Genomic DNA, 20,655 nt, shown 5'->3' on the forward strand with positions numbered 1-20,655 from the left:
CGAGATCAGAAGCTGGCCTATCAGTTACCTAGGTCTACCTTTAGGAGGAAACCCTGGGTCAGTTGGGTTTTGGAAACCAGTTTTAGAAAGGTTTGATAGGAAGTTAGCCCAGTGGAAGAGGAATTATATTTCTTTGGGTGGAAAAATAACCTTGATTAGAGCCACACTGACAAACCTCCCCACCTATTTCCTTTCAGCCTTTAGAATCCCTTCTAGGGTAGCAAGGTGCTTAGAGAAGTATATGAGAGATTTCCTTTGGGATCTAGGAGAGGAAAGGAAGGACCATTTGATCAAGTGGGAGCAGATTAGCATTTAGCAAACCTAAGGAACAAGGGGGTTTAGGAATTGGGAACATCCTATTAAGGAACACAGCTCTACTAGGTAAATGGATTTGGAGGTTTCCCTTTGAGAGTGACAGACTATGGCACAAAGTGATTGAGAGCATTCATGGGGTGGATGGAAATGGCTGGGATGCAAAAATCTCCCCTCACTGTTCTTCAGCTTCTCCTTGGAAAACAATTCATGAAATCTACCCTACTTTCCTCAATTCCATCCAGTTCGATGTGGGATAAGGTAATAAAATTCTGTTTCGGAAAGATCTATGGGTAGGGGAAACCCCACCTAAAGATCAATTTCCTGATCTTTTTGTAATATCTAACCTCAATGGGGAAGCTATATCCATGTTGGGAGCACAGTGTCCAAATGGTGTGAATTGGAACTTGGGCCTCAAAAGGGGACTAAAGGAAAATGAGTGTGAGTCTTTAATCCTACTGCTGGACCTTCTAGGGGAAATACACTTGGACCCTTCACTGGAAGATTCTAGAATCTGGGTAGGCTCTCCAAACGGTCTCTTTTCTTTCTCTTCCTTCTTCAAACTACTTGCCTCCCGCAACCCCCTAGATGGGGATTTCCCTGTGAAAGAAATTTGGTGCAAGCCTATTCCCCCGAAGATTCAAGCCTTCTGTTTGGAAATATTCCTTGGTAAGATAAACACTTGCAATATGTTGCAGAGAAGAAGGCCATGCATTTCCCTTTCTCTTCATGTGTGCTCTTTATGTAAGGAAAGTGGTGAGACCCTATCCCATTTAATGATGCCTAATCTTTTGTGCTCCAAATTTGGGAATTCTTTTGTACTCTTTTTGGTTGTAGGTGGGTTCCCCTTCAAGATGTGGCAGGACTCTTCAACCGTGACTTCTTGAGACAACGAAAGAAAAGAGGGATGGTAATGTGGAAAGCAACAAAGGCAGCAATTTGTTGGGTAATATGGGAAGACAGGAATAACAGGATTTTCTTGGAAAAAAGCAAAACTGTAGAGGAAGTCATTGATAGCATCAAGGTGAAAGTAGCTCATTGGGCAAAACCCTTGGATAGCTTTCAAGTCTTCTCAGTCACAGACATTCTAAGAACCCGGTCTGAAATAGCACGGTCATTGAGAATAAGAGATAAAGTAAGGCTGGAGTGGAAACCACCAAAAGGCAATAAAGTGAAACTAAATTTTGATGGGAGCTCCTTTGGAAATCCAGGCATTTTAGGAGTAGAATGAGTATTCAGAAATTCTGAAAGGAGGATATTGGGTTTGTTCTCAGGACCAATTGGCACTGGAAACTCACTGAAGGCTGAACTTTTGGCATTACTACAAGGGCTAAAGTTAGCCAAACAGTTAGGATACAGACATGTTGAGGTGGAAGGGGACTCAAAAGTAGTAATTTCCTGGGCAGCAAACAGTAGCCATACCCCATGGACGTTTAAGCATGTGATTAAGGAAGTGGAAAAGATTGCAAAGGAGGTTGAGGCTGAATTTAAATGGGTTTGAAGAAGTGCAAATGGGCTAGCTGATGCTTTAGCAAAACAGGGGGCATTGAGACAGCAACTACTTTGGGCTGCAGTGTAATGAGGGATAGAATAGAGTGATTAAAGGGATCAACAGTCCCATCACCAAGTTGTATAAGCCGTTTACAATCTGAAATTTAATAAAATACATGTTTACTGATAAAAAATATATATAGTTACAGGAGGGTTATTTGGTTGAAAAAGTTCTCAAAGGACAACATGACAGGAGCTACTTCATAGTTTCACACAAGCACAAACTTCTTGCATATTAAGATAGGTGGCATAAAATAGTTATGTTAGGTGCAATGTGGCAAGCATAATTTTGGTAACAGATCTGGGCCTTCAAACAAAGGTCAGTTCAGAACACAACCCTTGAAATAAAAACAACCAGGAAAGGTTACAAAAAAGCTAGATGACTCATGGAACATATTTCTCTAAATAACAATAACAGAAATCTGTAATATAAATTGTTGAGTCAGAAGGGAAATTGCACAAATAATAAGGAAAATCCTGAAAAAATTATGGCCAGAACATACAAGGAGACTTGCTTTAGAAAATTTTCTACAACACAAAGAAAGGATCAAAGTTCGCATTAATTGTCCTGATTATCAAGTTTCAATCACTTGTTTATTCTCATGATAAAAAAGAATAAAGGTGGAAAAAGGGGGGCATCCTTGTTCTACTTTATATTGCAATAGTAGCTTTATAGAATGTGCTGTGTACATATGTGGGTAAAAGCTATTTTCAAGAAATTGTTTCATTACCAACACCCATTGATATTAGCAAAACCCGCATGATTGAATAAACCTTTATTCTTAAAGCTGGGAGTGCACATCGCCTGAAATACTCTGTTAGGAGGCGCACAACATCTGCAGCATGTGGTAATAGTTGGCTGCCAAGGAAATCGAACATATTTGCAAAACATAAAAACATACATCCTCATCAGTCATCAGAAGACTAGCTATGGAAGGAAGTATATAAATAAGATCGAATGTCTCCTACAAATATAAGCAAACAAAGTAACAAAATGAAGGTACTAAACAATATATTTAACATTTGGAATATATATGTAGAATAGAGCAATCTAGTAACATAAAAATGTGCATAAAGAAAACTCTCATTAACTTAGATTCTATTGCACTCCCTAATACTTTAAAGAAAGTGTATACATTTAAAAGGAACAATTAACCCAATGCTGCAGTAGACAAAGCATGCATTCTACATCCATTTTTGTTTATGACATGTAGTCTTTTACCTGCGTACTCCCTTAATGATTGCAGTCAAAAGATCCAAAGTACACAAGTGCAGCAGAGGAAGGTCTGAACAAATAGACTCTTGTTGTATGACTGTGAAGAAGGGCAGCAAGGCTTGTGACAGAGAACCATCCACCATTAGCACTCTTCTAACAAGTGCTAGTAAAGGGCGAACAGGAATAGTTACCTGTCAGGAAAAATGTATGATGTTTCCAAAGAATCTATTTTATAAGTGGATTTAGATACTTCAAGATATACCAAAAGCAATCATCCCGAAAAGCCCCCAACAGTATGTTTTTTATGGGAATTAATTTATGAAAGCATTATAATACAAAGAGAACCAAATAAATATCATACTTGAATAGTATAAGGATTAGTAAGCATTGTACAACAGCTGCAAACCAGCAAAGACACTCTGTGCAGTATAAACTGCTCAGATGCTTTAGTTGCTTGATTAGAGGCTTCTCCAGACATTGGCTGGCCTCCTAGAGGAGGAGGGGGTTCTTTCCCAGGTGGAACCAAATGTCTGATAACTTCATTAGATTTAGTTTCTGTGCCATATGCAAAGAAATGTTAGTATCACTAAGACCGTAATGAAAAAGATCACATCCAGCATAACCAGTGGCAGTATCCTATACCTTCTTCTAATCCTTGAAAGGCATCATCCAGATGAGCATTTATTGATATTAGAATCTTTTGCATCATCAAAGACCAGCTAACCTCGTCTCCTTTCGATTTTGGAAGTAGGGCTAAGCAATAGACAAACTTCTAAACATGGAAGGCCAAACATAAAATTACAACATATTCATCTTTATGCAATATACTATAAAATCTCTCATAATTGGAAAATGCTGAAGATTTTCAAAGCAAGTAACTCACCTTAGATATAGTCGCACTGCATTTCTCTGACATAATTCTTGAAACAATAATAGCCTCAACCTGCCAAAGATATTCCACACTTATTTTGGCATTTGGGTGGTACCCAAACAGCTATGTTTGTTTAAAATAATAGAATAGATGGTGCACACACAGCAAAACAAGATTGCTAGACTACCTTATAGAGTAGCATGCAAGACCAGCCTGTCCCTAAGTGTCTCTTTTTTCTTTCTTTTTTTTTTTTTTGGATCAATGAAGTGACTTCAGTTTTTAATCAGCATCAAAGTTAAGTTGAAGTCAGAAATCGCACACAGCAACAGTAGAAACAGTAAGGAATATGGCTCAGTACTCTTTTCTTACCAACTGATGGTGGCTCAGTTGGTAGGATCTCTGACTCATCAGAGTCAGAGACCTGGGATCAAATCCCATTGTCACCAGAGTAGGGGGGTTAAGGGAGGGGATGGGCTACCCCCCATTGTGTAGCCCCTTGAAGCAAAAAAAGAAAGTATTCTTTTCTTTTTCCTCTGATTAGTGATTATGGTATTTCATTGATGTATAACAGGGAAATGAAAATCATACAGATGAAGAAGCAGAGGAAGTAAAAGGCCATGGGAGAGAACCTGAAAGTTGGGAGATATTACATAAGTTGAGTGCATAACCTAATCTGCCTGCAAGGCAAAGATTTGCAACCACCAGCCCATTCCATCCAGAAGAAAAGATCAACTTTAACCCTTGAAAAGAGCTAGCAACTCGCCCTTAGAGCTTCAAGCTCAGACCATGAGGAACATTGCAAATTGAAAGGTCCAAATGTACCAGTGCCTGAACAAAAATATCAAAGCATCTACTTTTGGGAGAGTTGAAAATTACACCTACAGTAATTCAGATAATGCAAGAAAAGAAGAAAAGAGAGAAAGAGAAAGAAGAAGAAAGAAGTTTCAGCAATAGGTTGTGGAAGAAGAAAAGAAGGGAAGAGAGAAAAGAAGAATTTGAACCTCTCTAGCCCCCTTTCATCACTTTTATTAATAATTCTAAGTCTGAGTACAATTACTTGGATGCCCTTAATGGGGCAGCCAGCATTAAAGAAAATAAAATAAGGCCCATAAGACCCATAACTAAGAAACATAATTTTTAAATACTACTTAAAAGAAATAAAGAACACTAAGGCCCATTCGACCCATTCTCACTACACTCCCCCTCAAGCTGAGCATAGATGTCAATCATGCCCAGCATGCTTACATAATGTAGAAGCTTTGCCTTCGGGACTCCCTTAGTTAGAAAATCTGCAAGTTGCTCTTCTGATGCAATGAAAGGTAGGCACACCTCTCCTGAAGCCACTCTCTCCCGTATAAAGTGTCTATCTACCTCAATGTGCTTAGTTCTATCATGCTGAACTGGGTTGTGAGCAATGTTAATAGCAGCTTGTTTATCACAATACAACATCAATGGCTCGTCACATGAAACATCCATCTCATTAAGGAGAGATATAAGCCACAACAACTCAGAAACACCATGGACCATAGCTTTATACTCTACCTCAGCTGAAGATCTAGCAATCACTTATTACTTTTTGCTTCTCCAGGAAACAATATTTCCGGCTACCATAGTATAATATCCTAATGTGGATCTCCTATCATCCACATTTCCTGCCCAATCAGCATCTGCATATGCTTCTACCTTCATGTGTCCATGTTTAGCAAATAATATACCCTTCCCGGGGGTTCCCTTAAGGTAGCATAACACCCTTTCTACAACAGCCATATGTGTGTCTCTAGGAGCATGCATGAACTAGCTGATGACACTCACAGCATATGAAATGTCTGGACGAGTCATACATAGATAAAGAAGTTTCCCTAGTAATCTCTAAAACACTCCCTGTCATCTAAAGTTCTCCATCATTAGCTGAGAGTTTATGATTCACATCAATAGGGGTAGAGGCAGGTTTAGAACCAAGTTTTCTAATCTCAATAAGAAGGTCTAGCACATACTTCCATTGAGAAGTAAAGATACCTTCCTTGGACCTAGCAACCTCAATGCCCAGAAAGTACCGCAATTCCCCTAAATCTTTAATTTCAAATTCAGAACTGAGAAACTTCTTGAGAGCACTATCTTCTTTTGTATCACTGCCAGTAACCAACATATCATCTACATAAACTATAAGAAATGTCACCAGAGTGCCTTTTCTCTTAACAAAGAGGGTATGATCTAATTAAGTTTGTGTAGCCGAACTGAACAGGAGCAGCCCTGTACCTGTCAAACCAAGCACATAGAGATTGTTTCAGCCCATGAAGTGATTTCTTCAATCTACACACCTTACCCTGGCATTTCCTTGCCATATATATCAGGAGGAAGGGACATATATACCTCTTCAATGAGATTACCATTCAGGAATGCATTCTTAACATCAAATTGATACAGAGGCCAATCATAGCTCACTGCTAAGGATAAAAGAACTCTCACCAAAGTCATCTTAGCAACTGAAGAAAAGGTCTCGATGTAATCTATCCCATATACCTGGGTATATCCCTTGGCAACAAGCTGAGCCTTATACCTCTCAATTAACCCATCTACACGATACTTGATAATGAAAACCCATTTGCACCTAATAGGTTCCTTCCCAGTTGGCAAGTCAACAATATCTCAGTTATTGTTTTTATGAAGGGCTTCTATTTTAGTACTCATAGCATCATTGCAATCCGGTGTGGCTAAGGCTTCTGAAACAGACTTTGGGATGGATTGGGAGGAAATGGAGGCTAGAAAGGCATAGTAGGATGAGGGCAACAAGCTGTAGGAAAGGTGTTTGGAAATACAATGAGTTGTACATTTCCTCTTACCTTTTCTCAAAGCAATGGGTAGGTCAAGGTCTGGAAACAAGGGTGCTGGTGGAGGAGGTGATGGACATGTCCTCTCTTCAATAATCGGGAGCACCTGAGACTTAAACTGGAGGTGTGGTATCAACCTGTGTTTGCCTTAGCCTTTACCTCTGGTACCTAGAGAATAGGATGAGTGGAAACAACTGGAGGACTAGCAGGAGGGGGGGGAGGAGCAAGAGCGGAAGACTGCAAAGGAGAGGATCCCTCCACGGGAATGGGGGTAATTGTGGAGAGCTCGACACAAGATTCAACTAGAGTTGGCAAAGAAAGGGATGAAGAAAACAACTCCCCCTCAAAAGGATGGCTATAAAAAGGAACTAACTCTGCAAAGGTGATATCCATGGAAACAAACCGGGTGCCACCAATGGGATCAAAACAATACCCTTTCTGTGTGGAGGCATAACCAAGGAAGATACACTTCTGAGCCTAGGGGTCAAACTTGTTTCTTTTGGAACTGGGAATGTGGACATAACAAGTGCAACTAAAGACCCTCAAAGGAATAGAGAAAATCTCAACATCAGGAAAGAAAACTCCAAAAGGAGATTTTAACCCCAAGACTCGAGAAGGCATGTGGTTGATAAGGTAGGTAGCTGTTAAAACTGCATCACCCTAAAACTTCACAAGAACATGGGTAGAAAAAAGAATGCTCCTTGCAACTTCCACAATGTGTCTACTTTGCCTCTTTGCTACTTCATTTTGTTGTGTGGAGTGCAAGCACAAGAACTCTGATGAATAACCCCAAACTTCTCAAGATAGGAGGTAAGGTCCTCAAAATATTCATTATCATTGTCTGACCGGAATATTTTGATGCAGGTATTAACTGAGTATGTGTTCATGGAACTATTGCACAAGTTTAGGCACTTCAGCCCGAGAGCGCATAAGTTAAATCCAAGTATATCATGAAAAATCATCAATAAATAGGATGAAATATTTATACCCACCCATCAGAGTGAACAATATTAAAAGGAATAGTTGATCTTTTATTACTTGAAGGATAAGTGCTCTTACAATGATTTAAGAACTCACAAGACTCACAAGACTCACAATGAAGACACGATAGACTAATTCCTTTAAATAACTATGAAAAAAACTGACTTAATGAAGAAAAGAACAAATGACCAAAACAACTATGACATAACATAATATGACTAGTGGACTCTGAAACAAATGCAATTTTCTTAGGTTGTACTTGGCTTTGCTCGGGCATGTCTAACAGATAGATCCCATTCGCCTCATGGCCACACCCAATCACCTTCTGAGATTCCATGTCCTAAAAAACACATTATGAAGGAAAAAAGGTCACATTGCAATTCAGGAATTTAGTCAAATTACTAACTAAAAGCAAATTGGTATTAAGTTTAGGTACATGAAGAACAGATGATACGATCAAGGCATTAGACGTCTTAATGTCTTCGTTTCCCGTGATAGGGGCTAGGGAGCCATCAGTAAGTGATATCTTATCCTGTCTAGAAAGAAGTTGGTAAGAGGTGAACAACTGTGAAACACTGGTCATATTCAGAAGCACCAGAATCAATTATCCAAGGGATTTTATGAGTACCTCAGACAGAAGCATGATGTGTAGTGGCACGAATACCTGAGTGAGCATATGCAGAGGAAGGAACAATCTCCGAAGGAGCTGTAACAGTGGACTCCAAGTGACTGATGATTCGTCCATACTTCTCATATTCGGCCCTGGCAGTTGCAAGTTGTTCTCCCACTAACTTCTCTCCACCTTGTCCTTTTTCACCTTGTGAAGAAGTGGCTACATTTGCATTTCCACCTTTTCCAGTTTCAACCCTTTTTCCACCATTTTCTTTCTTGAATCTAGCAGGAACGAGCTCTGGATGCAGCTTCCAATATGTGTCTTTAGTGTGTTTAGGCTTCTTGTAGTATTCACAGATAGCATCTTTCTTCCCATTGCTAACCTTCAGGTTCATCCTAGCATTAGCATAGTGATCAACCTGTGGCTCAACAGACTGAACCTGTCTTCTGCTCTCCTCATTACTCACCATAGCATATGCCTGAGACAAAGTCACCACATCCTTTGCTAAAACATTTTGCCTTACAATATCATACTCCAAGTTGAGTCCAGTGAGGAACTCAAAGACCCAATTTCTCTCCACCAACCTCCTATATGTTTCTACATCCTTTGTGCAACCCCAAACAATAGTCTTCATCAAATCAATCTCTTGCCAAAGAGATTTCAGCACAAAGAAGTAGGTTGCTAAGGGCTTCTCCCCCTGTCTAAGATTATTCACATCATGCTTCAATTTGTAGGCCCGAGCAACATTAAGCTTTTGGGAATAGGTCTCTGTGACACTATCCCACACTTCTTTTGCAGTTTCCATCCACAGGTAATGCTGACTAATGTGTGGTTGCATAGAATTCACTAACCAACCCACTACTGCATAGTTTTCTTGCGTCCACCTTTCATAGGTAGGATCATCCTCCTCTGGTTTCTTCTTGCTCCCGGTAATATAACCCCATTTTCCTCTACTATACACATGTATCTTAATAGATTTAGACCAAGCTAAATAATTGATCCCATCTAGCTTCACAGTAGTCACAACCCCAAAAAGATTCTCCATTGACCCCCCATGTCCAAACCTGGAACCTGTGGAATGTTTGGTCTCTCCTCCAGTTTGCTCCATTGAGTAAACGGATGCAAATGAAAATCAAATTAGGGCTTTACTAGGCTAGATTTACTGTTCTAAGAAAAGAACAACCTTTCAAACCCCCAAAATTAGGGTTTCACAGGGTCCTGCAAGATGGGGAGAAAGAGAGAAACTTCAACTACCCCTTCCAGAGGTTCCAGAATTCAATCCAACCAAAATAGCCCCTAATAGAAATCAAAAGGCTTACCTCTGATCCCCAAGCGCCTGGTTCAAACTATCTCTATGACCTGTAACAAGGTTTCTCCAGCTATCTAGGGTTTTCGGGAAAAATCTCCAAGAACCTGCCATGGGCTTCATCTAAGGATGAAAAAACTCCACAAAACTCTCCAATTACCTTCCTAACTGGGCTGCATAAGTAGCTGATTGATCAACCGATCAGTTCTCCATACATACTATGTATGGGCAAAGAAAGGAGAAAAAAGTCAAAAGTGAGAACCCGCTCTAATACCAAGTTGAAAATTACACCTACAGTAATTCAGATAATGCAATAAAAGAAGAAAAGAGAGAAAGAGAAAGAACAAGAAAGAAGTTCCAGCAATAGGTTGTGGAAGAAGAAAAGAAGGGAAGAGAGAAAAGAAGAATTTGAACCTCTCTCTAGCCCCCTTTCATCACTTTTAAGTACTTGGATGCCCTTAATGGGGCGGCCAGCACTAAGAAATAATTAAAGAAAATAAAAGAAGGCCCATAGGGCCCATAACTAAGAAATATAACTTTTAATAACTACTTAAAAGAAATAAAGAACACTAAGGCCCATTCAGCCCATTCTCACTACAGGGAGAAAAACAAATTTGTCTCATGCAGGGATGGCCCCCATGAATAGGAAAGAAATTGCAAATAGTAAGGCAGAAATGCACCCCTTTTTTTTATCAGTAAAAGTGATTTTATTAAGAAAAATATATGAGAATTAGTACAGAGATTGAGTAGCCTCGGCTACCCCATTTTCCTTTAAGATTCCATCTAATATTTGCTTTACATCCTTACAATTGAGCCCAAAAACAATGTTCCCTATTAGCCCCTTGCTTCACTAGCTTGTCCGCAAATCCATTTGCTTCTCTTGGAGTCCACTGATATAATATCTGCATGTCCTTTGTAATATGATTAAGTTTCTTGATCTCGTTTCTGAATACCCAAGGAGTCTTCCCATCTTGCTTTAGCCAACTTATAACTACTTTGGAGTCGCCTTCTACAACCAACTTCCTTACCCCTATCTCCATGGCTTTTTGTATTCCGAAGACCTTGCCTTTAGTTCAGCGGTAGGCAGAAATGCACCCATTAACTGAAGAAAAACTTTCAAAAGATGTTTTAGGAGAAATAGAAATTCTCCTAATGCAAGAGCCAATGCATGGTTATGTTGTTTTTCAATCTGTAAGTAAACTTTGTGTTTTTAGACTCTAAATTTAGCCTTTGTAGATGGAGAAAGTTACAACATTTGGTACATTTTTCATTTACTTGGTATAGTTTTAAACTTGTGTTTTTGGATAAATGATAAAGAGTACTGTATTACCATAAAAGAGGGTGAGGTGAGAAGCCCTCAAAGATTTACAAAAGAGGTGTGACTAGTGATGTCCACATATGGTAGAATTCAATTGTTCCTGAACCATTCAGCTGGAACATCAGAGAACAACTGCAGGACCATGGCCCATCCCCTTAATGTCCATTCAGCTTTGCAGATTAAAGCTTCCATTGAAGAGGCCTTATCATCAAAAATACTTGCTACCTATATTTATACTTAAGCTTCTATTTATAGAAAGCTACAGTTCAATATTTTTATACCTATGCACGGATTTCTCCTACACTGGATTTTGCACTAAAAATTCCATCACCTCACACAGACCAAATCCATTTCCTATCATTCAGCTTACTTTTTTTCTCAAAACTAACCATATTCTTGGACTGTTCCTTCAATAATTTCTGTACAGATCTGTAATTCATATTCTTATCCATCTGCAGCTCCTATGGTGCACTAAATCCTTTACTGCCACTGCCTATTTGCCCACCAATAGCTAGGTGCCAGAGATCACTGATTGGTCCACCATAAAAAATTAGCTCATGCCACCCAAACATAAATTCAACAAAATGTGAGTCTGAAATTTTTTAGATCATAACACAAAAAAGAACAAGAGATACCTAGCAGTACCAATAGTCTTTCTAAGCCCTCTACCTTTATCATAAAAATATCTACACTCCTTTCCAAATTCATTCAAGGTAATGCAGAAGGCACCATCCTCCACAAAATTTGGCTGTCTTGACCAAAATATTGAGAGTACCAACCTAGCACATCCAAGCTTCTTGGTTTAACTCAACACATGCTGAACATAACAAGGAAGAAATCTCATGCATTTCTAAGAAAAATAAACAAGAGGTGATCAACAATCCCCACTTCATATGAAGAAGGAAATAATAGAATTATCCAGTTCTGTGAAATTAAGTAATACACCATCCACATAAAGAAAGGCCACCTTTACTAGCATCGAAGATCTCTATATGTATTTTTGAGGGATGGATCTTCCTCCCTATTGGATAAGGTGAAAATTAGCAAACAGAGAAACAACATTTAGCCTACTTAATGAATCGTTAACTGATAGACTGGTGCTAGTTTTCCAATTAATCTGAAAGTGCTAGCACCAGAAAACCTTTGAATCAATTAGGACTTCACCTGAATCCATGGTACTCAGCATCCAATACTAAGTCCTTCAGAGGATTTCAATATTTTTTTAATTAATGCTTCCAAGTTTGCAGCAACAAACAACTTATAGTCATTACTTGCATCTCTCAATAGCTACACATCCAATATACAACATCTGGACTCAACAAGGACCTAGAAAAAGAGAATCAAGAAGCATGATAGAGCACCATGGTAGGCTTGAACATATCTTGGTTTGTGAAATAAGTGTATAAAACATATTATTTCACAATTTACGGATCAACAAACAGAAGAAAGCTGCACAAATCAAGCTACAAAAAGCATTTTCAAACAATGCACTTCAAGGTCTAGTGAGGAAAAAGGATAAATAGAACTTGCAGTGTCATAGTGACGATGGACAGAAGCTGGAAAGTAAATAAGAATGCTGCGCAACAGATCAACTGCTCCTTCCTGCAAAAGTAATCAAAATGGATGAGAAAGAGTTGACAATTAAAAAAATGATCAAAAAAAAAAAAAAGTACCAGTACCACAAATACTAATGAATACATTTGGCACAGGACTGGGTGGAAAAAAATAAATCTTATGTTCCAGATATCAAAAGGCAAGGCATTGGGTACAAACAACATATCTATACAGCTATGATGTTAGAAAAGAGGATAGGAAGAAGAGGGGATCTCACCTTTGTGAAAGAGAGGAAAAAGGAAAAGAAGGCACTATTTCAAAATAACTAGATCAAAGTTGCACTTTATGTAGTCACTAGTCACTGCTTGGTGGATACCATTCCATTTGGTATACCCTCCTTTTAGTAGACAAACTTTCTATCACTTTCTACTCTCTTAAGATATCATGCACTGAGAAGGGATTGAAGATATCCATGGTCTTAAAACAATGTATTAATCCATGATCCATCCAATTTAAGATTTTAGAATTCATTATTATCCAAGCAATGATGATGATCATCCTTCCTTTCTAATTTGAAAGTACCATCCATTCCCCTAATATTCTCTTTCTAAGAATGTACCAGCACCATAAAGAGTCCCTTTAAAACATCTGTAGAGAAGATGGGCCGAATGGCCCATAGACTGTTTTATTATTTCTTTTCTTTATGTTCTTTGCTGTAATGGACCTCAACATCGGCCGATGGGAACACTAGATTTTTCCATGATTTGACAAATGGGAGACGAAGAAAGAATCTTGTGACCAAGCTAGAGATAGGAGAGGAGGTGATTACCAACCAGGATGACATAGCTAGAAAATTTGTGGACCACTTCAAATCGATTTATAGAAGACCTTTGAGTGAGAGAGCAGTCGTGGAAGGGGTGGAATGGCCAAGAATTGATGACGGAGTGGCAAGGTGGCTGGAAAGGGATTTCGAGGAAGAAGAGATTAAGAAAGCTGTCTTTCTAATGGATAGATCCAAGGCTTCAGGTCCATATGGGTTTTTATCAAGACTGTTGGGAGGTGTTGAAAGAGGATTTAGTTGAAGTCTTTAAGGAATTTGCAGACAATCACATTATAAGCCCTGGAATTAATGCCACCCTTTTGGCCTTGATACCTAAGAAAAAGATTATAGGCCTATTAGTCTGGTGACAAGCATCTATAAAATTCTGGCTAAAGTGCTCTCGTTGAGGATCAAAACAGTCCTCCCTTCTATCATTAGTGAAACCCAGGGGGCTTTCATTCAAGGGCGACAAATAACAGGTCAAATCTTAATTGCAAATGAGTGTGTGGAGGAAACGAAAAGGTCTAGTAAGAGAGGTTTCATTTGTAAATTGGATCTTGAAAAGGCCTATGATTTGGTGGACTGGGAGTTTCTATTAGAGGTTATGCGAAATTGTGGATTTGGGGACAAGTGGTGTAGTTGGATTTTTGGGTGTATCAGTACTTGTCACTACTCTATTCTGGTAAACGGTATGGTGAGGGACTTTTTTCCAGCTTGTAGGGGTGTCAGGCAAGGGCATCCACTCTCACCCTTCCTTTTTACCTTAGTAGCTGATGTGATTAGTAGGATCATTACTAAGGTTGATAGTGAAGATGCCATTAGGGGTTGGAGAATAGGGAGACACCAAGTCCCCGTCACCCACCTTCAGTTTGCAGATGACCTAATGATCTTTTGTGAAGGAGGTTTTAGCGAAAAGGTAGCAAACCTAAAGGAGCTAATCAAAGGATTTGAAAGTATTTCTAATTTGAGAATAAATTTGGAAAAGAGCTGCATAGCGGGTATAAATTTGGAGGTAGGGGAGGTCGAGGTTATTGCGGAGTGTCTTGAGTGTTCCACCTCTGCTTGGCCTATGTCATATTTAGGGCTTCCTTTAGGGGAAAATCCTAGGGAGAGTAGATTTTGGACCCCAGTGATAGAAAAGTTTGAGAAGATATTAGCCTCATGGAAGAGGAATTATGTCTCTTTAGGAGGGAGAATTACCCTAATAAGAGCTACCTTGGCTAACTTACCTACCTATTTTTTGTCTGTTTTTAGGATACCAGTTAGGGAAGCTAGGAAACTGGAGAAGTTGATGAGAGATTTCTTATGGGATTCGGGACAAGAAAAAAAGGAACTTGGTTAATTGGGAAATTGTGTGCAGAAGTAAAGAAGAGGGGGGTTTGGAACTTGGGAGGGTAACTAGAAAAAATCAAGCTCTGTTAGGGAAATGGTTGTGGCGATGGCCATTGGAAAGAGAGAGATTGTAGCATGAGGTGGTGGGAAGCATTCATGGGAGGTCAGAGAATGGATGGGATGCTGGTGTATCAAGGCAAGCTAACCTAGCAGCACCTTGGAAGGCCATTCACAACACCCTTCCTCAATTCCTCAATTTTATCAGGTATGAAGTTTGTTGTGGCAACACTGTTCATTTTTGGGAGGATATTTGGGTAGGAGACACACCTTCAAAGGATCTGTTCCCTTCGCTATTTTCTGTTTCTTTGTACAAAAAAGAAGTGGTCTCAAAATTTGTCTCACCTTTGGGAACACCCTTAGATCCTACTTGGGATTTTGGGTTTCGTAGAGGACTTAGGGCTGATGAAATTGAATCTCTTTCTATCTTGCTTGGTTGTCTTAATCAGGTTTGTTTGGATCCCTCCAAGCCAGATAAGAGAGTATGGACTCCTAGACCCAATGGAACCTTCACTTGTGCTTCTTTCTTCAAGTCCATCTCTCAACTTTCTACTCACCAACCCTTTCCTCTGTATTTCTCCTAATTGGTGTATCCTCTGTAGAGCTCACGGTGAGGATTGTTACCACCTATTAATATCTTGTCCCTTTTCTGCAGATCTTTGGGCTTGGCTACTTTCATTGTTTGGGAGTAGTTGGAGTCTACCAGTAGAAGTTCACATGCTCTTCAACCATTCTACCTTTTATTGTCCTACAACAATAGGGAGAATTATGTGGAGATGTGCTCGTGCTGCCTTGATTTGGACTCTTTGGGAAGAAAGGAATATTATAATTTTTCAAGAAAAGGAAAGGAGCAGTCGAGAATTGAAAGACTGTGTGTTAAATAGGGCAATACCTTGGCTGAAGACCTTGGAAATCTTTCATCAATTATCCTTTAATGACCTTTGGAGAAATTGGTCAGCAGTAGCGAGGTGTTCATCTCTAAAGGACAAATCAATTACAAGCTGGTCTCCTCCATCTGAAGGCTCACTGAAGTTGAACTTTGATGGAAGTAGCATGGGTAATCCAGGATTATCCGGAATGGGGGGTGCTTTGAGAAATGAGACGGGAGAGATTTTGTTGCTCTACTCAGGTTCCTTGGGAATTGGGGACTCCATCAGGGCAGAACTTTTAGCTGTTGTACAAGGGCTGCAATTTGCAAACCAGCTGGGGGTACAACACCTAACAATCGAGGGGGATTCCAAAGTGGTGGTGGGTTGGTTGAAAAATCCTAAAGAGGCTATGTGGCGTTACAAGAATGAAATGAAGAAATTTAGTTGGTTGACAAGGAATATGTTGGTCACTGTACAGTGGGTGGGAAGATCAGCAAATACTTTGTCAGATGTGTTAGCTAAGCAAGGGATAAATAGGGAAGAATTGTTTTGGGCTCAGTTGTGATTCTTGCTTTTCTTTCCTAGTTTACTTGTAAGATTCAAGGAGGGGCTGCAGCTCGCGCCTCTCCCTGGGATGTTGTATGAACTCATTCTAAATCTGCTTCTGAATTAATAAATTGATTATCATTCATAAAAAAAAAAAACATCAGCCTTTCTTATGTTATGTCTTTTTTAAATTATTCGCCCAGTTAAGGGCCTCTCTGTAAATTACTAAAATTAAGTTAATGAAAAGGAATTAGGGTGTAAGAGGAGATTAGATTCGAAAATCTCTCTCTGAACCCTTATTGTAGCAACCTTCTTCTTCCTCTTCTCTCTTCTTGATTCTCTATTTCTACTACTCTCTATCACTTTTTTGCACCTTTTCAAATAGTCCATTTATTTCAGAAGGTTGTTTTTCTTCTTGGTATTAGAGCGGGCTCTTCTTTTCTCTCTTTTCTCCTCTTTCTTCCCATACACAGTGTGTATGGAGAACTGAATCGAATGAATAGTTAAAGGAAATTTTTCCAACCCAGTTGTTAGTAGTTTTTTGGAGAGGAGGCTATCCTTGTCATTACTTTGACAATATCAAGTGTGTTGCCCAAAACCCTAATTAATTGGAGAAATCTGTTTGCGGGCCCCACAGAGAGTTTGACCTTGGCACTCAGTGATTGAAAGACTTCTTGTACTTCATCTTGAAGATTGATTCAAGTTGCCCGGTGTTCTGTGAAGTCTACAAGGTGCAGCTAGGTTTTTTCTGCTTCTCCTGGGTTCCAGGTGTGACGCAGTTAACAGGTACGGCTGCATAGAGCTTGATTCACAACACATTTTTTTCCTGTCTTCATTGATTGCTAATTAAAGTTGGTAGAAGCTATTTTTGGAGTGTTTTAAGAAGATGGATCCTTTGGAAGTTGAAAACAAGCATGTTGCTGAATCCGGACAGGTTCTAGAGGCCTTTGTTGACTCTCTACTAGTTGTGACCACAATCAAGCTAGATGGAACCAATTATCTGGCATGGTCACAATCAGTAAAAATTCATGTCTGCAATAGAGGCAAGTGGGGTTATATCTCCGGGAGCAAGAAGGCCCCCTCGAAAGATGATCCATCCTATGAAAAATGGATGCAAGACAATTACACTGTAATCGGATGGTTAGTAAATTCAATGCAACCACAAACCAGTCAACACTATTTGTGGATGAATTCAGCAAAGGAAATATGGGACAGTGTTGCTGAAACCTATTCTCAGAAACTGAATGTAGCCAAGGCATACAAGCTGAGGAGTGATGTGAAAAATTTAAGGCAGGGGGAGAAACCTTTGGTTGTTTATTTCTCAATGTTGAAATCCCTTTGGCAAGAAATTGACTTGATGGAAGTTGTTGCCTGGGAAAGTACTAATGATGCTGAAACCTACAGAAAACTAGTTGAGAGAAATAGGGTGTTTGAATTTTTTACGGGGTTGAATCCTAAGTATGACATCACAAAACAGAACATCTTATCTAAGGATAGTGTTTCATTGTCTCAGGCCTATGCCTTGGTAAGTAGTGAAGAAAGCAAGAAACTAGTCCAAGTTCAAGGGACTGGTCTAAATGACCACTTTGCTAACATGGGGCTGAAACCTAAGGGAACTACAGGAAGTCTAGGTGGTTTAGGTAAGAAGGAAATTATTTGTGAATACCGTAAAAAATCAAAGCATACAAAAGACAAGTGTTGGAAACTGCATCTAGAGCTTCTTCCCCCTCGTTTCCAAAAGAAGGCTGATAATATGAAGACAAGAAGTGCCAATATTGCTGCTGGTCCAGATAATGACAAATGCCTAACCGAAGAGAGGACTGCTAGTGAAAAGTTAGCAATTATGAAGGCAGAGTATGAGAAGTATGGAAGGATGATCAATAACCTAGAGAGTGCTGGCTCTTCTTCCAACCCTCTGGGAAATTCAACCTCTTCTACATTTGCTCATTCAGGTATACGGTCTTATGCCAATCATGCAACTATCTCAGGTAATCGTAGGATCCCTTGGATTCTTGATTTTGGTGCTTCTGACCATATGACCAGTCTTTCCACCTTGTTTATTTCTTATGATTTGCTTCTTGGTCGTGATAAAATCACCCTAGCCGATGGCTCTCTTGCTCCTATCTCTGGCAAGGGAACTATCAAGGCTACAGACTCTTTGTTACTTCCTTTTGCTCTTCATGTACCCAAACTAAATACAAATTTGTTATCTATAAGCAGCCTAACTAAGTCTTTGAATTGCAGTGTAACCCTTTTTCCTTCCTACTGTGTTTTTCAGGATTTGGAGTCTCAAAAAGTGATTGGGAGTGGCCATGAGGCGAATGGAATATATCTGTTGGATACTCCTGGACAGAGCCAAGGACAACCTGAGAAAGTTGCCTTTGGATCTACATCTTCAGAGTCTATCAGTCGTGTCATGTTATGTCATTTTCGTTTGGGTCATCTTTCTTTTATTGCATTGAGTCATTTATTCCCAGAACTATTTAAGGGAATTAATTTGTCTAGTCTTCATTGTGAGTCTTGTGAATTGTCAAAACATTGTAGAAGCAGTTACCTTTTGAGTAATAAAAAATCTTCTTCTCCATTCCATATTGCGCACTCTGATGTGTGGGGGCCTTACCACTTACCCTCTATGGGTGGCTACAAATATTTTATCTTGTTCATTGATGATTTTTCACAATACACTTGGATATTTTTTATGAAGACCCGTGATGAAGTTCCCGGACTTGTGAGGCAGTTCCATGAATTTGTTCTAACCCAATTTGATACTAGAATCAAAATTTTCAGATCCGATAATGCAAAAGAATATTTTGAGAAAAACCTAACCTGTTATCTACTGATTTGGGGGTTATTCACCAAAGTTCCTATGTTAGGACTCCAGAACAGAATGGAGTTGCTGAAAGAAAAAATTGGCATATTGTTGAAGTTGCAAGAAGTATCATGTTTGCCTCACATATCCCTACAAGATTTTAGGGGGATGTTGTCCTCATTGCAACCTACCTAATTAACTGTATGCCATCCAGAGTGTTGAGTTTTAAGTCTCCTTTCAATCTTCTTCATCCATGCAAGGACCTTTTTCCTATTCCACTCCATGTCTTTGGCTGCACTTGCTATGTACACATTCCAAGTACCCAGAGACATAAATTTGAACCAAAGGCCCACAGTGCATTTTCCTTGGTTATGCCTCCATACAAAAGGGTTATTGTTGTTTTGATCCAAAGTCTGGAACTCTATGTCTCTTCCTCCGAGGATGTATATGTTGATGATATAGTTGTGACCGGTAATGATATAACAGGGATTAATGATCTTAAATATTTCCTTCATATAGAGTTTGAGATCAAAGATCTAGGGGAATTGAGATATTTTCTTGGCATAGAAGTTGCTCGATCTAAGGATGGGATCCTTATCTCTCAACGAAAGTATGTGCTTGACTTGCTCACTGAAACAGGGAAGATGGGTGTTAGACCAGTTGCTACTCTTATTGATATGAGTCATAAACTTTCTGCCTCAGATGGAGTATTGTTGAAAGATAAGGGAGTCTTCTAGAGGTTACTTGGGAAGCTGCTCTATTTGTGCATGACTCGGCCAGACATTGCATATGCTGTCAGCTACATTAGTCAGTTCATGCATGCTCCCAGGGACACTTACATGGCAGTAACAGAACGAATTTTGTGTTATTTAAAGGGTTCTCCTAGAAAGGGAATTCCATTTGCTAAGCATGGTCATATGAAACTAGAGGCTTACACAAATGCTGATTGGACCAAAAATATTGATGATAAAAGATCAAATTCTGGGTACTATAGCTTAGTGGCAGGTAATATTGTTTCTTGGAGAAGAAAGAAACAATCAGTTGTTGCCAGATCTTCAACCGAAGCTGAATACAAAGCCATGACTCATAGAGTTTCTGAAGTATTGTGGCTTCGATCCTTGATGGAGGAACTGGGTATTGAGTATGATAAGCCATTAATGTTATATTAAGATAATCAAGCTGCCATCAACATTGCTCACAATCCAGTGCAATATGACAAAACCAAACATATTGAAGTTGACAAACATTTTATTCGAGAAAGAGTGGCTTCTGGAGAAGTTTGTCTACCATTTATCTCTTCTGAAGGACAATTAGCTGATTTCCTTACCAAGGGCATCCCCAAGGCTAAACTTCATCATGATACTAGCAAGCTTGACATGATTGACATCTATGCTCAGCTTGACGAGGAGTGTAGAGAAGATGGGCCGAATGGCCCATAAACTGTTTTCTTATTTCTTTTCTTTATGTTCTTTTCTATAATGGGCATTTCTTATGTTATGTATTTTTTAAATTATTCGCCCAGTTAAGGGCCTCTCTGTAAATTACTGAAATTAAGTTAATGAAAAGGAATTAGGGTGTAAGAGGAGATTAGATTCAAAAATCTCTCTCTGAACCCTTATTGCCGCAACCTTCTTTTCCTCTTCTCTCTTCTTGATTCTCTGTTTCTGTTGTT

At 39.3% G+C, this 20,655-nt stretch overlaps 1 protein-coding gene across 7 annotated transcripts in view; it reads right to left on the reverse strand.

Annotated features, from left to right (window-relative positions):
* LOC104597260 (uncharacterized) overlaps positions 1-20,655 on the reverse strand; it is a 62,381-nt gene that overhangs the window by 34,193 nt on the left and 7,533 nt on the right. For 6 of the 7 annotated variants that reach the window (XM_019197981.2, XM_088902208.1, XM_088902210.1 and 3 more), the window contains 6 exons: positions 12,527-12,598; positions 3,963-4,022; positions 3,722-3,851; positions 3,441-3,634; positions 3,086-3,270; positions 2,595-2,722 (listed from right to left, as the gene is read on the reverse strand). In XM_019197981.2, the coding sequence (XP_019053526.1) occupies positions 2,595-2,722; positions 3,086-3,270; positions 3,441-3,634; positions 3,722-3,851; positions 3,963-4,022; positions 12,527-12,598 (769 nt within the window). The remainder of the gene's footprint in view (positions 1-2,594; positions 2,723-3,085; positions 3,271-3,440; positions 3,635-3,721; positions 3,852-3,962; positions 4,023-12,526; positions 12,599-20,655) is intronic. The other variant, XM_088902209.1, reaches the window with a different exon arrangement.

This window comes from Nelumbo nucifera, chromosome 3 (assembly GCF_055504915.1).
Source record: "Nelumbo nucifera cultivar China Antique chromosome 3, China Antique-T2T, whole genome shotgun sequence".
NCBI classification, from domain to species: domain Eukaryota; kingdom Viridiplantae; phylum Streptophyta; class Magnoliopsida; order Proteales; family Nelumbonaceae; genus Nelumbo; species Nelumbo nucifera.